Genomic DNA, 21,074 nt, shown 5'->3' with positions numbered 1-21,074 from the left:
TCTCCTTTACTATGGATTAGCCTACTGATGACTGCACTTCACCAGCACCTGGAACCTGGCTGTGCAAAGAGTTCCAGATCTTTGAAGCATATATATTTATCTTTTTAGGAGAGTAGACAGTTGCCCGGAGCACCACACCATGCAGCATTAGACCAGTGTTTCCCAACCTTTTTTGTCCTGCGTACCCCCAAAGCCTTTTTTCCATAATATTATGATGAGTACCCCCTCACTCATGCTCTATATCTGTTCCTCTATCCCAGGGGTGGGGAACCTTTTTCATTCGAAGGGCCACTTCAAATTCCTCCAAGGGCCGTAAAAGCCCTCTGAGGGCCGTACTATGAACACAAACCAGGATTTCCCCCTGCACTTTAGGCCTTTCTTTGAAGGAAACCACCTTTAAAACAGACCCCACCTTCTCTAGGTCCCCTGGATATAACCTAATTGTATTGAAAATGTAATTTCTAAGATTCCTTTACAAAATATCTCATATTTTGTGTGCAGCTGCATAACATTAAAATTATGTCGGGGGCCGGATAAAATGGCCTCAAGGGCTGTAAACGGCCCTCGAGACATAGGTTCCCCACCCCCTGAGGTGTGCTCGCATACAGAGGTGCATCTTGTCACCAGGCTAGCCAGGCAGCCGCTTGTTGGGACCTGTAGAAATGGCCTGGCAATTTTTTTTTTTTAAAGATATGTTTTAGGGCTTTTTATGCCTTTATTTGTGATAGGATAGCGAGAGAGGGACAGGAAGCGAGTGGGGAGAGAGAGGCAGTGAAGGACTGGCAAATGACCCGGGCGTAGTAACCCAGTGCCCTACTGTTAGGCCATGCTAGTGCCGGCCTGGCCATTTTTTGTGCGGATGGGTTGTGGATTGTGCGAATGGGACTAACTAATTCGACGCCCTTTCGGTACTTACGCCTTATGTCATACGACCCTAAACCTAAACCTAAACCTAACCTTAACCCTAAACCTAAACCTAAACCTAACCCTAAATTGCTTGTTTGAAATGTTTGTTACCATGTGACGGTACCGAAAGGGCGTCAAACTATTGGGTCCCTTGTGCGAGTAGGTCTGTCAGCGGGCCCATTCACACTTTGCTAGAAAGGCTCAACTAGGCTACATCATAATATTGCTATGCATTACAGAGAGCCTTAAGTGAAAATTTAGGTCAATTTAATTTTTATTTACATGGTCATAACAATTTTAGTGACAATGAGGTTATTACATAGGCTCTTCTTACATAAGTTAACCCGTTAAAACACGACTACATTACACATTTGTTGTTACCAGGATGGCAATGACCGAGTCGTATTACATTAGGCTACTAAAGGCCCTGTGTTATGTCATAGTAGAGTAGGCCTAGCACTATGGGAATTAGAGCATGACACGGGAATGGATTTTCACTCCTGTCCCATCCCGTTCCCAGAAAAAAATCCCATCCCGTCCCATCCCGGACTGGAGTAAAAGAAACAAATCCCATCCCGTCTCCCAATCCTGCCCACTCCCACTCAAAATCAACCCCTATCCCGTTTCATCAAAAAAATGAGGCTTTTTTGTTTGCTTTTTAAAGAAAAAATAAGCGGCATTCCCGATCACGTTCATTTTTATTCCCGCTCCTGCCCGTTCCCATTCATCTTTATTCCCGCTCCTGCCCGCTCCCGTTCATCTTTAAAATTTTGACTCCCATCCCGCGGGAATCCCACAGGACCCACGGGACCCACGGGAATTCCTGAAAAATGTCATCCTCTAATGGGAATGAACCTTTCAATGACTATTACTAGTGCAGCAAATACCTCAAACAATCTTTCACTTGGTGATACAAGCATCAAATTTGGTTCAGAGGTGCTTCAGACCCTACCCTTTTAGAAAAGGTCGCTATCCAGGTGAAAAAAAACAAAATGGCGGCCATTTTCCAAGATGGCCGCCAATTGAACTGCTTTTAAATGGCTTTTATGTATATTTTGATTGACTGATCATATTTTGAATATTTATGTATGGAAATATATTATGTTGAGCATGGCAAATTCAATTATACACTCAAAAATATTGACATATTACATTATATTGACATTATACACTCATAAAATATTGAAAATGATAGTATTTTCGTAATTACATGTAAGTAAACTAACACTCACTGAATGATTCTAAATATTACAAAAACAGTATGCCTATAATGATTACATGTTTGTTGTTTGGGTAGGAAAACTCTCTGATGCACATGTTGGATTAGCTCTTTTTAGTCCTCACATTTGCAGGAGCTGTGTACAGTTGAGGCTAAAGCAATAGCATTTGCATCTTCCTCAGCAGTCAGTCTTGCATCCACATTTTGTCAGTTACTGGCAACTCTCCGCAATTGCAGGAAGCTTTGACCAGAGAACTTTCCTTTTGCCACCCCCAGGTGGCAGGGCTTTCAATTTGCATTTTGCAAGGGTTATACAATACCCTTACAGAGATATAAAGTGCAAGACTGGGCAACAACAGGCATACATAGAACATGTATTAAGAAGAGGTATTGTTGTACATTTTCAGTTATGTCCTATTGTGACGATTCTGACATGGTGATAGTAGCATTGTGAAATAATAATAAATATAAAGTAAGCAATTGTAATGTGCAATATTTACAACTAGTTGGTATCCAGTACAGTCATTAAGTAACAGGCATGAAGCAGCAGCAATATGTGTGTGCATGTTTGTGTGTGCTTTTGAGTTAGTTCAGTGTGTGTGTGTGTGTGTGTGTGTGTGTGTGTGTGTGTGTGTGTGTGTTTTGAGTTAGTGCAAGTAGAATGTGCAATCACAATTCAGTGTTGAGGGGGGGGGCTATCAGTGATAGGAGGGCAGGTTAAGAGTTCAGCATCCTGATTGGTTGGTGTATGAAGGTCGCCAGCCTGGTAGTACAGGAGCGGAGGCATCTGTACCTCTTTCCAGAGGGCAGGAGACTGAACAGTTGGTGTGCAGGGTGACCTATGTCCTTGGTGGTCATCAGTGCTTTTCGGGTGAGGCGGGTGGTGTAAATGTCCTGCAGGGAGGGGAGTGGTGCTCCAATGATCTTCTATGCTGTGTTCACAATGTGCTGGAGTGTCTTCCTGTTTTGCTCTGTGCAACCTCCTCCCCACACTGTGATGCAGCTGGTCAGGATGCTCTTGATGGTTCCTCTGTAGAATGCTGTCATGATGGAGGGTGTAGCACTTGCCTTCTTCAGTTTGCGCAAGAAGTAGAGGCGCTGTTGGGCCTTCTTCACCAGTGATGATGTGTTTGTGGTCCAAGAGAGGTCGTCACTGATGTGCACTCCAAGGAATTTTGTGCTGCTCACTCTCCACAACATCATCGTCGATGGTCAGTGGTAACAGTTGTTTTTGGCCCCTCTGAAAGTTGACAACAATCTCCTTGGTCTTGTTGACATTCAGTAGGAGGTTGTTGTCCTTGCACCATCTGACCAGCAAGTCTACTTCTTCTCTGTAGTGAGTCTCGTCACCCTTAGTGATGAGGCCCACCAGTGTTATATCGTACGCAGACTTCATCAGATGGTTAGTGCAATGGGTCGTTGTGCAGTCATGTGTCAGCAGCGTGAACAGCAGGGGGCTAAGCACACAACCTATTGGGCTAAGAAATGTTTGGTTTAAACTTCGGCACAGCCCTCAACCAGTAGCAAGCCGAGGGAGGCGGGTTAACCAGGACATGGAAACAAAGTTCACCCTGTATGGACACGCTAATCGTTATAGTCCTGGTCAGACCAGAATCGCGGTATGTGATCTGAAGTCTATGAAAATCAGGCAACTTCTGCCCTATACCCAGCCTGATCGTTCATCCAGTGTCATTTAAGTCCCGTGCGATCTGTACACCGCCCTGGTTGTGCTATAACATCACTCTAATACAGAATGTAAACAAAATTAAACATTCTATTCCAACAGTGATGGCAAGGTTAGTATGTATTAACCCCTTAGCGCAGCACTATGGCTCTCTGTAATGTCATAGCAATGTTGTTAAGATGTAGTTAAGCATTTTCAGCAAGTAAATAGGGTTGCCGCCGACCACTACTGCAGTAAGAGGATACAGAATACCTGCTATCGGACAGCTGTATGTCATAAATATGCATTTTCAGTCATGTAAGGCCTGCCATTTTGAAAAGTGGTGGCCATTTTGTGATGAAATATTGATACTATTAAGTTGTCCTGGTCAGAATTCATACATTTTAATATTTCCATCACGTCTTGATTACTTGGCATTCTAAGACGAAAACAGCTTTTTTCACCTTTAATGAGGCGGCCATCTTGAAAAATGGCCGCCATCTTGTTTTTTCACCTGGATAGCGACCTTTTCTGGGAGAGTAGGCCCTGGAGAACCTGTGTACCTGATTTGGTGCTTGCATCACCAAGTGAAAGATTCTTATGGAATATTGACTTAACACCCCTCACTATTACAGCGTGCCTCAGATGGGACGGCGTGATATTATGGGGCTATGATGGGCCAATGCCAATAGGCTGCTTTCTAAATTGAGGCTGGTTTTTAAAGGGGAAAGAACAGCCCTTAGGTTAGGGCTACTGGTCCACCAGGAAGGTGAAGTGAAATCCCATTGGGAAACTCCAACTCCCATTGTCATTGTGACAACTCCCATTGTCATTGTGAACACTGCACACTGCACACTGCACAACGAACTTGTATTTATGCCTCACCCGTGCAAGTGCAGGGTGCAAAGTGCCCTGTATGTCTGATTACCAGTGCAGGCCTGCAGGGGGGCAGTGAAAAATGTTCTTTCAACGCAATAGCTTCACAATTCTCGGCTGCATCAGAGGTTCTTCCCTTTAAAAAAAAAAGAAAAAAAAAAGATTGACAATCCCTGCTGGACTTAAGTACAGGATGTCGTAATTAGTTTTTTTTCTTCTTTCCAGAGGCTTGCGTACTAGGCTTTTAGCCCTCTATCGTCGTAGAGGCATGTGAAGGCATGAGTGTAGTCTATAGCTCGGGGCCTTCACAGCACTTTCACTGAGAGGATGATTGATTGACTGCCGTGTTTGTCATTGACAGGCCTGGGAAGTAGCCTGTAGCTTTTCTAGAACTTGGCTGAGGCCACACAAGTAGGTCTACTAAGAGCCGAAGAGCTGATTGTGGGGTGATTTTTTGTGCTTTATAGCCCTTTTCATTGCAATGCTAGCCAGCTCTTAGCTTGCTTTGGTAGGTTTTAGCTAAAAAAAAACCTGCCCCAGTTTCCTTACAACACATGTGTGACTGACTTCACTGAGACCAGTGTATTTGAACAGCGGATTCGGAACTGGCTGGATCAACTTTGTGGTTTGACTTTTCAATAATATTCTTTTATAGGGTCCTCATCACCACAATGCATGTAGCCAGTGTTGCCAGATTGGGCTGTTTCCCGCCCAATTGGGCTGCTTAGGATGGCCGTGTGCGGGTAAAAATGGCATCTATCAGAAAAACCTGCCCACTTTTTGCCATATAAATCAATAGAATTGGGCGGGTTTTTAGGGCGGATTTTGAACATTTTTTGGGCTGGAAATCATCAGCCTCATCTGGCAACCCTGCATGTAGCCTAGTTATGTCATATGTAGGCCCACCTCATGTAACAATAGGTTGACCTACCTTCCTCTCATTAGGTACAGTGTAATAACTGTTGTAACAACAATGTAATAACCTGTAGGCCTACCAGTAGTAGGCTACTTCTGAATTTTGAAGGCTGGTGTAATGGACCATCTGGACTGAAATGATTGTTCCTCTTGCATTTCCCCTGTACAACCACATGATGGCACTACTGCACAACAAAACGCATAGCCGTTGGCCTATATAGAGATATATACGGCTCTGACAAAACGTACATGAGTCAAAATGGGTGGTTAAAAGTAGCTGGTCTGTTTTTTTGATAGTTCAAATGATAAATGAATGTTGAACAACACGTGACTCTATGTGAGAGACGCTATGAATGTGCGGGGAATAATTCTCGCTGTATGAGGAGAGTTATCGTAATACAAAAGTATACATAACAGAACTGGGCATGCATTTCAAAATACGCCCCTAGCGTTTAACGGTTGAAAATGCCTCGTCTGTAGACTAGTCTAGGCTCCGCCTATCAGCCAGTCGCGAATCCCTGTTCCTCTATCAGTGATGTTTCTACCGGAGGGGGGAAGAGCGAGTTTGCCTCAGTTGTAGGGACTAGTGGAGTGAGTGAACGAGATCCAGAAACAGACAGCCAGAGCTGTGATCTCTGAGAGGCGATGATGGCGGCGGCTGTAGAGAGAGGAGGGGTACGTGCCGCCTTCTTGAATCCAGGCAGCGGAGGTGGTGGTGGCGGACCTGTCCCAATGCTTGTCCCCGCCGCTCCCGGAGCCCCAAGCGGGGCTGCTGGTTCGGGTTCAGCCTCGGCAGGTTCGGGTCCCATGCCTGTGCCTATGAACCTTTTCGCAACATGGGAAATAGACCGTTCGTCTCCAAGCTGTGTTCCAAGGTAGGACAAGTTGCCTCTATGTCTATCTAGCTTTTGTTTGTATCAGCAGCATGTTTTGGTTAATTTGAAATCTACACCATTGTTCCCCAAGGGTGTGTGCTATTCTAATGGGTTTGACCAAAGACAGAAAAAAGCGGGGAAACGGTCCTCACATAGCTGCTAATGTTATTGCGTGGTTGTTAACTCTGAGCTGAGCTACAATATCAGAAACGTTACATGGGAAAACTGGTATGTGGGACTTGTCACTCAGAAATGACATGCAGAGCCTGTCGTGATTGTTTTACAAAATCACAACGGCTTTCAGCTTCACTCATACTAGAAGCGAGAGAGCCAAGAGAAGGGCGTGTTTCTGTTGTTCAGTGGATTTAGAGTTTGTATGTTTGTTTACACGCGCGCTAGCTCGCTGCGCCCGAAGTTTGTATTTTTAGGCATTAGCTTTCCAGGCTATGGTCACTACTCCTTATTAGCTTGTAGCCATAGCGATTAACGGTAGTGTGTGCCACACACTGACTAACAATTATTGGAGTCCGGTGTTGTCAACATCCATCTGGTGTGTAAAATATAAAGTGGTATGCACCACGGGTTAGAACTACTGTTTTAAATTGTGGTCGACGATGGAGTGACCTATTTCACACGCACATGCCATCGCCCTGTTCTTCACTCGCACGTTGGGGTCGATTCCCGTTGGTGGACAGTTGATTTTTCAACAGGTCAACATTATCTTTGCTTTGTTATCCTACAGCTTTTACACAGAACCGGCGCACGATTCACGCATACATCACTGCACATACACCCTATAATATCAACCATTTATCAGCCAGTCTTTGTCCGGCGTTAAAAAGATAGTAGCCTACTACGTGTGGTAGTAGTTCTATGGCAGTGAGAGAGCGAGCAAGCGGCACCCCCTATTCGCTAGCTAAGCGAAGCAAAGCAGTCAATGAAGTTCCTGCCTGCCTGCCTGGCTGACGTGACGGGGGATTTGCAAGCAATGCTCCAATAACCCAGAAAAGGCTGGCTGGCTGGCGTTAGCAAGCCTATGGAGCATGGGTTCAGTCGGGGTCGAGTCTCTCACCGCTTAGGGGGGCACAGGACAGGATGTGATGTGTGTGTGTGTGTGGCTGCCTTTTGGGATGGATAATTCCTGGTAAACAGTGTCAATATCTTGGTGATCCAGTTACAGTGTTGTGCAGAGGGTACCAGAGGATACTAACCAAGACTGGGCATCTAAAATGAATAAACATGTTGTAAGCTTAGGTGGTGCATTGTTTGTTTAGAAAATGGTGAAATGGTGTTAAGATCAAATGGGTACTTTGCGTTTTTGCAATGTTTTTGTGTTTTTCCCCAGTTCTTCCACTTCTGTCCCCCAGTTCTTCCTGTATCAGTCTGTCACATTTCAATTCATGGCTTGTTGTTTACAGTCACGCTGTGCAGTGATACATAGCCCATTCAGTGTTTTGTTTACTGTGAATTCAAGTATGCCTGAGTTCCCAAGCTATGAGATTGAGGTCACTTGTCACTTGTCATTCCATATGTGTAAACAACAATGGAAGTAGTTTATTACAGTGTTATTATGCACAGGATTATGGGCGTTTATCATGGTTTACTTATGGTGTTTCTAATACTGTCTATTACCATTAAAGCATGTATTGTATTGTTTTGTTTTGTGAGGGCATCAGCCTAATGGTTAGGTAGGTGGTCTTCACATCAGGGTTGCAGGTTCAAATCCGACCCTTAACTTACCTGTCCCTGTACCTCCATCCATGTCTGAAGTGCCCTTGAGCAAGACATCTAACCCCACATTGCTCCAGGGACTGTAACCAACACCCTGTTGTTAATAACAACTGTGAGTTGCTTTGGATAAAAGCGTCAGCTAAGTGAAATGTAATGTAATGTATAGGGATAGGATCAGCCCAGTGGGCCTCTTGGAAATGCTGCTTTGCTTCATTTTGTTGTGGGAATATATCATGCATAGAAGCAGTCAGGAACACTCCCCATGCCCTCCTCTCTCCTCTCATACATGTAAGCTTAGATGCATTTAACCCAGTTAAGACATGCCCCTGTTATTTATTGTCTGTTACCAGTATGGCAATGACCAAGTACCAATGTATTGCTGAAGGGCTTTTGCACTGAGAAAGAGGTGTAGTAAGTTAACTAGGGCTGGGTAAAAGAATCGATTTAATCGATAATCGATCGGTTTAATCTAAAATTCACATAATCGATTCACAGGGCACAAAATCGTTTTTTTTTTTTTTTGTTCTTTTTGTTTAATTTAGGTCTATGGAAAATACCCAGTAGGTATTAGTCAATTAGGCCTAGGCCTTCTTATTACAAATTAGCAATCTGTTAACACTGTCAAGCCACAGCCCTTTGACATTTTTATATAAAAATAGGCAACAGCATATTTTGAGGGAAATCCTGGCACCAAGAAGAGAACGGATTGAATCGATTCGGAATTAATCGAATCGAATCGCGATTAATCAATTCAAAGCCCTAAGAATCGAAATCGAATCGATACAGGAACATGGCTGCGATACCCAGCCCTAGTAGTAACTGTGGTAATGAAGCAGTTAAAGCACAGCATTATAAATGTGTTGTTACCAGAATGGCATCAACCGAGTCGTAGTGCATTAAGGCCCTGTGTTATGTCATAGTGGAGTTGTAATGCCGTTATTAACCTTTTATTACAGCGTGCCTCAGATGGTATGGTGTGCATTAACTTAAGCTTACAGGGCAACAGGCGGTCAGGAATTCTCCCCATGCCTTCCTCTCTCCTCTCATACATGTAGATGCATTTGACCCAGTAAGATACGGCCCCTGTTTGTTATTAATTAGGTGTTACCAGAATGGCAATGTGACCAAGTACCAATAATAGCTAAAGAGCCTTTGCACTGAGAAAGGGGTGTAGTAACTGTGGTAAAGTTTTTTTTTCTGTTACTATCACAGCATTCCACTGGTGGAACAGCATGTGTTAAAGGATTTATCCGGAGTTGGAACAAGTTTGCCTCATTTTTGCATGTTTGGGATGAAATACAGTCACTCTAGAGCAAAATCAAGGCAAAAGGATGCGTTTTGAGAAAGTTTCATAATATCACGTTAGCCTCGTTAGCCATATCAGCTATGCAATATGATAGATTGCCGAGTGCATCGCATCATCAGCTGTGATTATTTCCAGAGCGAGTAACCGCACTCGGCAATCTCCTTTGTGGACTTTTGTGTCAAATAGTTGGCTTGACCGTAATTGTAGATATTGTCAAGGTAGTAGCTTCACAAAACACATTCTGCAGACCTTTCAAGAATACATGAAGGGCTTTGGACACTTCGGTTTATGTGTGGATACCCTCAACATATTACGAGGTACGTGTGACGTTGTTTTGAGCTGTGCAAGACGTTAAAATGTTGTGTTTTTGAAATGTGTGTAACCGCCGAGAAACGATGCCCGCAATCTATCATATTGCATGGCTGATATGGCTAACGAGGCTAACGTGATACTATCAAACTTTCTCAAAACGCATCCTTTTGCCTTGATTTTGCTCTAGAGTGACTGTATTTCATCCCAAACATGCAAAAATGAGGCAAACTTGTTCCAACTCCGGATAAATCCTTTAAGGGGCTACAGTTGCCTTGTTTATGACAGCGTTATGTGGTCTTTATAATGGTATACAGGTGATCACTGATGATCATTCATGATGAGCACTTGGACATTTTGCCTTGGACATTGTGTTTTCATTTTGATGTTGGTCTTTTGATATTGCAGTCAGTCATACAGTGCTCCCCATGGCTTTGCAAAAACCCTCCTCGTTTGCATCCATCATTACTTTGAAACACATTCACTCTTTTACATTCTCTCTCTCTCTCTCTCTCTCTCTCTCTCTCTCTCTCTCTCTCTCTCTATCTCTCTCTCTCTCTCTCTCTCTCTCACGCACTTGCAGTATGCACACAGTGTCATGCGCATGCAAAAACAACACTTACCCATGTGTGTGTGTGTACAGAATGTACCGGCGGTATACATTGAAGAGGAGCAGAGACTGAGAACACGTATGTGACAAACCACAGCAACCACGCGTGCGCACACACACACACACACACACACACACACACACACACACACACACACACACACACACACACACACACACACACACACACACACACACACACACACACACACACTCAATTGCAAACACATACATTTACCGTACACATGACCTGCACAGTCATTTGCACACACACACACACACACACACACACACACACACACACACACACACACACACACACACACACACACACACACACACACACACAAAGACACACTTGTATGTAGTCATTTGCACACACACACACACACACACACACACACACACACACACACACACACACACACACACACACACACACACACACAGACGTAGTCATTTGCACACACGCACACACGCACACACACACACGCACACACAAAGACACACTTGTATGTAGTCATTTGCACACACACACACACACACACACACACACACACACACACACACACACACACACACACACACACACACACACACACACACACACACACACACGGCTCCTCCTGTTATTTCCTTTTGTAGACGGCATGGCACGGCTTCTGTTTACATTCAGCAGCATGCGGTGCAAAGACCCTGCACTGCCCCACAGAATAATGAGGTCGACCCCCATACTGTGTTTGTGTGTGTGTGTGTGTGTGTGTGTGTGTGTGTGTGTGTGTGTCGTGTGTCGTGTGTGTGTGTGTGTGTGTGTGTGTGTACTGTCTGTGTGTGTGTGTGTGGTGTGTCGTGTGTGTGTGTGTGTGTGTGTGTGTGTGTGTGTGTGTGTGTGTGTCTGTGTCTGTGTGTGTGTGTGTTCTGTGGTTTGCATGCATGTGCTGCTCTCTTATCCTCGTCAATGTTTTTATGCATACTGTGCACTGCACATGGTTAAGGGGCTCTTGTTTGTTTGTGTGTGTGTGTGTGTGTGTGTGTGTGTGTGTGTGTGTGTGTGTGTGTGTGTGTGTGTGTGTGTGTGTGTGTGTGTGTGTGTGTGTGATCTCTTGTCCTCTTCAATGTATTTTAATACATACTATGCACAATGACATGGATAATGGTGTGTGTGTGTGTGTGTGTGTGTGTGTGTGTGTGTGTGTGTGTGTGTGTGTGTGTGTGTGTGTGTCTGTGATTACTTGCCTTTTTCAATGTATTTGAATACATACTGTGCACAATGGCATGGATAATGGTGTGAGCGTGCGCGTGTGTGTGTGTGTGTGTGTGTGTGTGTGTGTGCTTGCGCTCTGTCCTCTTGATGAAGATGTGAGTGCTTTTTAGTAATATAACACAATGCTGCAAGTGCCACTTAGATATATGCGGCCATCATATCTTATGTAAAACTTGCTATTTTGTTCCCAACAACACACACACAAACACACACACACACACACACACACACACACACACACACACACACACACACACACACACACACACACACACACACACACACACACACACACACACACACACACACACACACACACACACAACGTGCAAATGCAAATGCATGCACACATGAATAAACACACACACACACACACACACACACACACACACACACACACACACACACACACACACACACACACACACACACACACACACACACACACACACACACACACACACACACACACAGCCCTCATAGAGACTAGGTAATGAGAAATGACTGATCACAGCAATAGATTTCCATATGAACATAAAAGAGTCATGAAAATAGTTTGCACTGAAAACGAAGGCCAGTTGCTTTATATACATTATAAAGATTGTTATAAAAGGACACGTTTTACGTATTAGCAGAGGAGTCGTGCATTAGTCATCATTCATTCATGTCATTCAACGGCATTCACTGGACTCGTGCTGAGGGATGTGTGTGTGACTGTGTGTGTGTGTGTGTGTGTGTGTGTGTGTGTGTGTGTGTGTGTGTGTGTGTGACTGTGTGTGTGTGTGCGTAGGTGCTGCGCACACATACATTCAAGTCTTTGAGTGCATCAAACATTCAATTTTGAACATTCTGAATTACTGTAAGCCTTTACAAATAAAACATTAGACATAAGACATTTGTGAATACTTGAATAGATCCATCCATCTACGTGATTATTTATGTAACCATATCAACTATCAATATCTTTATTGTGTGTGGCTGTGTGTGTGGTGCTGTGTGTTGATTTGAAGACTACATCTTTCTATCGATGATGCCAGCCAACCCACTCATGGTAGGGACACATAGACGCGAATTTGGCCAAGCGAAGTGAACTTCGCCATTCATTCCTGTGAGAGAGGCGAAGGCAAGCGAACAGGAGCGAAGCGAAATAATTAAACCAAGTTTAACATTATGCAAATGAGGATCGAATTCGCCTGGGGCGGCCCAATCAAATCAACAATATAACTGTGACATTCCATTTGATTTGCCGCAACGACCTGATGACGGTTGAGCTGTCACTGAATTTCGCCTCTCTTCGCCTCGCTCGTCTCGCTTCGCCTCCTATGTGTCCCTACCGTCAATCCACTGGTGCATCATGCGTCACATTGTCAACACACTGCACTTTAATAGGAGCTTTTCATGAATATTTACTAAGTAACAAACTAGTATTTAGTAGTATGACCAAAGCACAGCATGTTTGGCAGTGCTGTGGTGTGTGTGTGTGTGTGTGTGTGTGTGTGTGTGTGTGTGTGTGTGTGTGTGTGTGTGTGTGTGTGTGTGTGTGTGTGTGTGTGTGTGTGTGTGTGTGTGTGTGTGTGTGCGTGTTGATGTGATTACATCTGCGGTGGTGATGATGCCAGACCACTCACACCACAGGTGCAGCATTCAGCAAATATATGATGAGCAATATCTAGACCAGGCTAGCTGATTGTGACTGATTGATGTGTTTATTTTTTAGTTAAGTTTAGTTTATTTGGTTTATTTAATCAGGGTGGGACCCCATGTGCAAAGTACATTATAATTACATAGTAAAGGGATGGCCTGCACCAGATTATACCTTAAAACCCAATTTCCAAATGTCAACACAATTTAACCCCTAAAGACACAGACAGTGTTCATTGTTGTCAGAATGGCAATAGCCAAGTTTTGACATGTGTGCAGTAAAATTGTGATGCATGCTGTGGTATTTTTCCATACTAATTTTCTGAAGCAGCGAACAGAATAGGCTATAAAGAGGCTACTAACATCACATAGATACCGTAGTTAGCTCTCTTTCTCTCTCTCTCTCTCTCTCTCTCTCTCTCTCTCTCTCTCTCTCTCTCTCTCTCTCTCTCTCTCTCTCTGCCACTCGCTCTTTCTCTCTCTTCCTCTTCCTCTTCCTCTCTCTCTCTTCATCCCCCGGCCTCTCTCTCTGTATGGTATTTCCTGAACCATCCTTCACCTCTCCCTGCCACGCCCTCCCCTTATCCTCTCTCTCTTCATTTCTCGTTCTCTCTTCATCTCTCTCCCTCTCTCTCTCGTAACCCCTCCCTCCCTTTACCTCTCCATCTTTTTTCTGTATCTCTCCAGCACCTTGTATTTCCCAGCCACCCCATCCCTTTCTCCCCTCTCTCTCTCTTCCTCTCTCGGTCTCTCTCTGTCCCTTTCTCCCCTCTCTCTCTTCCTCTCTCGGTCTCTCTCTATCCCTTTCTCCCCTCTCTCTCTTCCTCTCTCGGTCTCTCTCTGTCCCTTTCTCCCCTCTCTCTCTTCCTCTCTCGGTCTCTCTCTATCCCTTTCTCCCCTCTCTCTCTCTTCCTCTCTCGGTCTCTCTCTGTCCCTTTCTCCCCTCTCTCTCTTCCTCTCTCGGTCTCTCTCTATCCCTTTCTCCCCTCTCTCTCTTCCTCTCTCGGTCTCTCTCTATCCCTTTCTCCCCTCTCTCTCTTCCTCTCTCGTTCTCTCTCTATCCCTTTCTACCCTCTCTCTCTTCCTCTCTCGGTCTCTCTCTCTATCCCTTTCTCCCCTCTCTCTCTTCCTCTCTCGGTCTCTCTCTGTCCCTTTCTCCCCTCTCTCTCTTCCTCTCTCGGTCTCTCTCTGTCCCTTTCTCCCCTCTCTCTCTTCCTCTCTCGGTCTCTCTCTGTCTGCTTCTCTCTTCCTCTCTCTTCCTCTCTCGGTCTCTCTCTGTCCCTTTCTCTCCTCTCTCTCTTCCTCTCTCGGTCTCTCTCTATCCCTTTCTCCCCTCTCTCTCTTCCTCTCTCGTTCTCTCTCTATCCCTTTCTCCCCTCTCTCTCTTCCTCTCTCGGTCTCTCTCTGTCTGCTTCTCTCTTCCTCCCTACTAGGGATCTCTTTCGTCTTTCTGCCACGCCCCCTCTCTTCCACCCTTTCTGTCTCATCTTCATTTGATCATTCTCCATCTCTCTCTCTCTCTCTCTCTCTCTCTCTCTCTCTCTCTCTCTCTCTCTCTCTCTCTCTCTCTATCTCTCTCCATCTCTTTCTCTCTCCCCTTTCCATATTCCATTCTATCTCTTATTTTCTCTCTCTCTCTCTCTCTCTCTCTCTCTCTCTCTCTCTCTCTCTCTCTCTCTCTCTCTCTCTCCAGTCTTATTAGAGTGTGGGGTTGCCACCTGAGGGATCCCAGAGGGTAGTCACAGGGGAGTCATTAATCACCGCTGCCCCCGTGTCACACACACACACACACACACACACACACACACACACACACACACACACACACACACACACACACACACACACACACACACACACACACACACACACACACACAGGAGGAAAAGACACACACTCCTCTCTCTCTCTTTCCTTGTTCATCCCTCCCTCCGTCCCTCCTCCTCTCTCTGTCTTTCTTTTCACCTCATCCCTTTCATTCTAATTCTTTCTTTCTTTTTTTGTTCTTTCTTCCTACTTCATCCTCCGATTCCATGTTTCTCTTTCTCTTGCTCTCTCTCTGTCATCCTTTTCTCCCCCCCTCTCTCACCCCCTCTCACCCCCTCACCCCCCCTCACTCCTGATCCACCAATATATCTCTTCCTCTACACTGAGCACTCACCCACCACCTCCTCCTCCCTCCCCCCATCCCCTTCCTGCTCTCTCTATCCATTTCCCTCCCTGTCCCTCACTCCCTCTCTCTCTCTCTCCTTCTCAGTGTCTCTATCCACCTCTCTTTTTCCTCTCTGCTGACACTCTGCTCCTCTGGCGCTTCACGGGGGGTTCTCATGTATGAAGTATTATGGCCAGAGGACACAGGGGAGGGGAGAGAGAGAGAGAGAGAGAGAGAGAGAGAGAGAGAGAATGATGGATGGAAAGGGATGAGGACAGATAAAAGAGGGATGAAGAGAGGTAGAGATGAAAGGAGAGAGAGTGTGGGATGTAGGGAGGGAGAAATGAACAGATGAAGAGGTGATGGAGAGGGAGGACGAGAGATGAAAGGGGGATGAAGAGAGGCTAACAAGGAAGGATGGAGCAAGGGATATGGGTAGGAAATGGACAAATGAAGAGGTGATGCAGAGGGAGGAGGAGAGATGAGAGAGGGATGAAGAGATGTCAAAATGGAAAGAGAGTGCGAGGGGGTCAGAGAATGAGACATGGAGAGATGAAGGGGTGATGGAGAGAGGGATGGAGAGGGAGGAGGGAAGATGAAACAGGGATGCAGAGAGGTCGAGCAGGAAGGAGAGTGCAAGGAGCAGACGGGGAAATGGATAGAGAAGAGGAAGGGAAAGAGGAGTGAAAAGGGCAGAGAGATAAAGACGGAAAGAGGGGATAGAGGGAGGAGAAGGAGGGATGAAATAGAGATGAAGAGAGGTCGAGAAGGAAGGAAAGAGAGAGAGAGAGCGGCAGGGAGGGAAATGGATAAATGAGAAGGAAGAAGAGAGAGACATACGGGAGAGATGAAAGGAGAGCGAGGAGGAGAGATGAAAGAGAGGTATGGATGGATGGATGGATGGATGGATGAATGGAGGGCAGCGTGGTGTGGCCTCCGTCTGGTTTGATCCTCTGTCATTCCACTCCTGTGTTGTTTAACCCGTTGAGACACGGCGTTATACATTTGCTGTTACCAGAATGGTAATGACCAAGTTGTCTATTGCATTAGACAGTGTTAAAGGGTCTTGTGTTATGTCATAGTAGTGTAGTACAAGGGCTAGTCGATATGGAAAAAAACCAATATCACGATAAGGATTACTTTATATCACGATAACGATATATATCACGATATAGCACAATTACATACGTTTTCAGTTATTCTCTTTATTTGCTCTTTATTTGTTCATGTCGCAAAACAACCTTTCTTTAAAATGGATCTTTTTATTGATATTTTTACAGTTACATGAACTTATAGTGTGTATTGTGACAATATGAAATGTAGTTAAATGATATTCAATTGTATACATTTGATAAAATTACTATCACGATATAAACGATAAAGGTCACGATACACACTTTTATATCACGATAACGATATATATTGTCATATTGCCCAGCCCTATCTTCAATGACTGTTACGCCGTGCTATAAGGGGTTACTGTGGCGCTCTGTCTGTGCTTTCTTTTTTTTTCTCCTCTCTCCTCCTTTTATTCTCCTCGAGTATTCTCTATTGTACTGAGATGATTATTGAAGTGCTGGAATGCTAGTAGGCTATTGCGCTGTATTAGGCTGTTGAGTGCAGAGGCGTCAAAAGTAAAAGTGAATTTTGTTTTGTAAGTACAACACTTTCGTATGGTATTGTATGGTATTACATAGCAGTTACACCATTTGCAATTTACAATGTTTTTTCTAAAAAAAAACATTTTTTCTCCATTTTTTGCACTGGCTTTCCTTTAATGTTGCATTCAAATGAGCAAAGACTGGACCACATTGCTGCTGAACCATAACATTGTTTTAGCATGCCTCATAGGAATCAGGTGCAGTCAGAAAAACAGCTGATAGCAAAACGTTATGCATTTTGTCAGGAGCTTTTATGCCAAAGCTTTTATCTGGAGCAAAGCGAAGCAAAGCAAAGCAATGTGCTCACTTGTTTGCTATTTTTTGTTGCAGTCAGCAGAGGCCCTGTCCAGTTGGTTTAGCAAAGCAAGGCTTCAAGCACATGGTGCGTGCAGTGAACTGGTGTGTGTGTGTGTGTGTGTGTGTGTGTGTGTGTGTGTGTGTGTGTGTGTGTGTGTGTGTGTGTGTGTGTGTGTGTGTGTGTGTGTGTGTGTTTGTCCTGTTAGTTTAGCCACCAGAAACAGACTTGGCTGAAAGCAACCACATGGGGCATACAGTGGCGGGGCAAAAAATGTGTGCGTGTGAGTCTGTGTCTGTGCATGCCAATGTGTGCGTGTGGTGTGCGTGCTTGCCTGTTTGTGTGTGTGTGTTTGTGTGTGTGTGTGTGTTTGTGTGTGTGTGTGTGTGTGTTTGTGTACGTGTGTGTGTGTGTGTATGTGTGTGTGCGTGTGTGTGTCTGTGTGTCTGTGACTGTGACTGTGAGCGTGTGTGTCCGTATGCATGAGAGAGGGAGAGAGTAGAGTGGTGATATTTAAAGGCCAGGGCAGCGGAACTCAACTGTACGGAGGCACTCAGTCAGGCAGCCAGGCAGGGCCGCAGGACACTGCTCCCCTCAACTGGCCTCATGCGAGAGAGAGAGAGAGAGAGAGAGAGAGAGAGAGCGGAAGGAAAGAACAGAACAGAACGAGAGAGAGAAAGGGAGAGTGCATGTGTATTAGCGCCTATATATCATCAAGGCATAGCCATGGGATGGCTGGGGTAGTGTAGAGAGGAGACAGACAGACAGACAGACAGACAGACAGACAAACAGAGAGAGAGAGAGAGAGAGAGAGAGAGAGAGAGAGAGAGAGAGAGAGAGAGAGAGAGAGAGAGAGAGAGAGAGAAATGTTTTAGGCTTTCTCTCACCAATAGTGCCAACAGCAAGCTACTAGCCTGTAGCCCAACATGATAAGAGGAACGAGGCACCTGGAGATATGAGGGAGAGATAGAAAGAGAGGGAAAGTGAGAGAGAGAGAGTTAGAGAGAGAGAGAGAGAGAGAGAGAGAGAGAGAGAGAGAGAGAGAGAGAGAGAGAGAGAGAGAGGGAAAGTGAGAGAGAGAGAGAGAGAGAGAGAGAGAGAGAGAGAGAGAGAGAGAGAGATGAGTCAGATAGCTATCAGTGCTGTATCCTCATTAAGGCGTGGCCACTGGTGTGCTCTGTTGGTCTCGTGTCCCGCCCACTTGTCAATCAATCAATCAAACCCACCCAATCAACACGGTCTATCCGTTCGATTGATTGCTGCAGTAGTAATGAAAATAATGTGTTGAGTAATGTGTTTTTAGGGGGTGGGCTTGGTTCACTTAATCGTTTTCTGGGACACCACCCCATTTTATGACCCTGTCTTCGCCCCCTTCCCCAGACTGCTATCATAAATTATGATACTTAAGCAATGTAAATAATAATCTGTTGAGTAATGGTTTTTGTTGGGGCCAGCCAGGCCCTAAAGTACACATACACATCAAACATTTAAGTGCTGGACTTATTTGTGCACATACTTTCAGATATTATTTGGCTTGGTGGTCCACCTAATTGTTTTCTAGGTCCCGCCCATTTTTGACGATTTCCACCACACTTGCAAAGACATGAACACAATAGGTGATTGATGAACATAGAAACTTTTAATCTTCAGACCAGACATGACATTTGACTCTGGTCCACCTCCCTAATTGTTTCCTTGGCCGTCCCAACAAAATAAGCCATAGGCCTCTACTCTTCATCAGACATAAAGACATCAAGTCCACCGTTTGGACAAAGTCCATCCAAAGTCCAACCATCAATAATAAAATAATCTTAAGGTGCTGTATGTGTTTTGGCTAAGGTCAAAGTCGTAGTAATTACTTGACCACATGAAACTTTTAAAGCAGGTGCTGGATGCCGATGCTGACGACATGATGTAATCCCACACAGGGCTCCAGACTAACTTTTTGCACTGGTTGCACTGGTGCGCCTAAAACATTTTTTTAGGTGCACCAGCACAAAATTTAGGTGCACCCAAATGTTTTCACCACCCCATACACACACGCACCTCAGCTTTAAAAAATAATAATTCAAATAATAACAATAGCAATAATAATAATAATAATAATAATTATTATTATTATTATTATTATTATTATTATTGTTGTAATATTTTAAAAGACCTGGAGCCTTTCATGTGCTATAGGCTAGTCTCCTAAATGTGCTCCTTTTAAAAGACATGACAGTAGGCTACCTAACTAACACATCTTGGATACAAGCAGTTTGGCTGGTAGAAAAGACCAAATTAGTAGCCTTTTAGTCAGTATGTGACTAGTAACATCAACATACCTGCCTTTTCTGCAATAAGGCTACGCACACGGCACAAGCACAGAGTTACAATGAAGATGGATGGATGGATGGATAGATGGATGGATAGATTTTTTTTAACAAACCCTGCTAAAAATGTCATGATTTTTTAAATCATTAGACACAAATAGCCTAGCCCATGTTTACAGTGGAATCTGAAGTGAATTGGGTTTTGTCTATTTCCCCGTTTTTGAGCGCTCCCTCTGCATAATGATTGTGGTATCTTAGCAAGCGCTACGAACAGACACGACAGCACCAGTACGCTCGCTCGCTCACTCACACACACCCTCTCTCCCCCCCCCCCTCTCTCTCGTGCTGTCTCGAGGTGCATGAACGATGCCTTGCCGACTGATAGAGGCAGTATGTAGCCTGCCCTAGACGCTATCAAAAAAACTCACAGAAGTCCCGACAGACTAGCGCGTCACCTCTTGTTTGTCAGCTCTGCACGCGGCTGAAACGGGCAATTATCTGCACCCATCTGCGTTTTTGTGTGGCAATGTTTAATATCCGCTCAAGCCATTTAGTATTTCCCCGTGATTGTGACTCTCTCCCCGTGATTGTGACTCTCTCGTGTTTAAAATATCCTCAAGTCATTTTGCTGTTTTTACCGTGATTGTAACTCTCGTCCGTTGCAAAACTCGCCTGGTTGAGAACACAAAACTCGCTGGCACATGTGAACTCGGATAGTTGAGCGAAGTCGAACATTCTATTCTGAAACGTCGGGCTGCCTGTGAACGAGGAAGGGGGAGAAAGCTACCAGTAGTTCAGCGGAGTTGAAGGAATGACTGCATCGACACGTTTTATTGTGTGATGATGGGCCACTACTGTAGAATGACTATTAATTTTATGTATATTAAAACGTTTGTTTGGTAATTGATTTTGTTCTACTGATGGCTGGTCGCACCGGTGCGCCTAAAAATATTTTTTTAGGCGACCATTGAAAAAAATGGGCGCATATGCGACCAAATTGGTCGCACTCTGGAGCCCTGCCACAGATGTGATGTTTGGGCTTGGCCCATCTACTGGTAATTGTTTTCTGGGCCCACCCATTTTATGATCTCTTGCGTACACCCTCTTTTACTATGGCTATTCCCTTGGCTGCTTTTATGACACACACACACACACACACACACACACACACACACACACACACACACACACACACACACACACACACACACACACACACACACACACTGACCTCGGTGCTTGACCCCTCACCCAGGAGCTGCAGAGCAGACGTGAGGGTGTTTTCCAACAAAATATGGACCATGACTAGACAGCCAAGTCCTGCTCCAGCTGCCTG

At 44.8% G+C, this 21,074-nt stretch overlaps 1 protein-coding gene across 1 annotated transcript in view; it reads left to right on the top strand.

Moving 5' to 3' along the window:
- Positions 1-6,109: 6,109 nt before the first annotated feature.
- The window catches only part of LOC134448084 (phosphofurin acidic cluster sorting protein 2-like), a 254,249-nt gene continuing 239,284 nt past the window's right edge, over positions 6,110-21,074 (top strand). Inside the window, exon 1 of the mRNA XM_063197846.1 lies at positions 6,110-6,454. Within this exon, the coding sequence (XP_063053916.1) occupies positions 6,225-6,454 (230 nt within the window). The 5' untranslated portion in view covers positions 6,110-6,224. The remainder of the gene's footprint in view (positions 6,455-21,074) is intronic.

Source organism: Engraulis encrasicolus, chromosome 1 (genome assembly GCF_034702125.1).
Source record: "Engraulis encrasicolus isolate BLACKSEA-1 chromosome 1, IST_EnEncr_1.0, whole genome shotgun sequence".
Classification (NCBI taxonomy): Eukaryota; Metazoa; Chordata; class Actinopteri; order Clupeiformes; family Engraulidae; genus Engraulis; species Engraulis encrasicolus.
The sequence above is the reverse complement of the archived record's forward strand: the minus strand, read 5'-3'. Positions and strand labels throughout refer to the sequence as shown.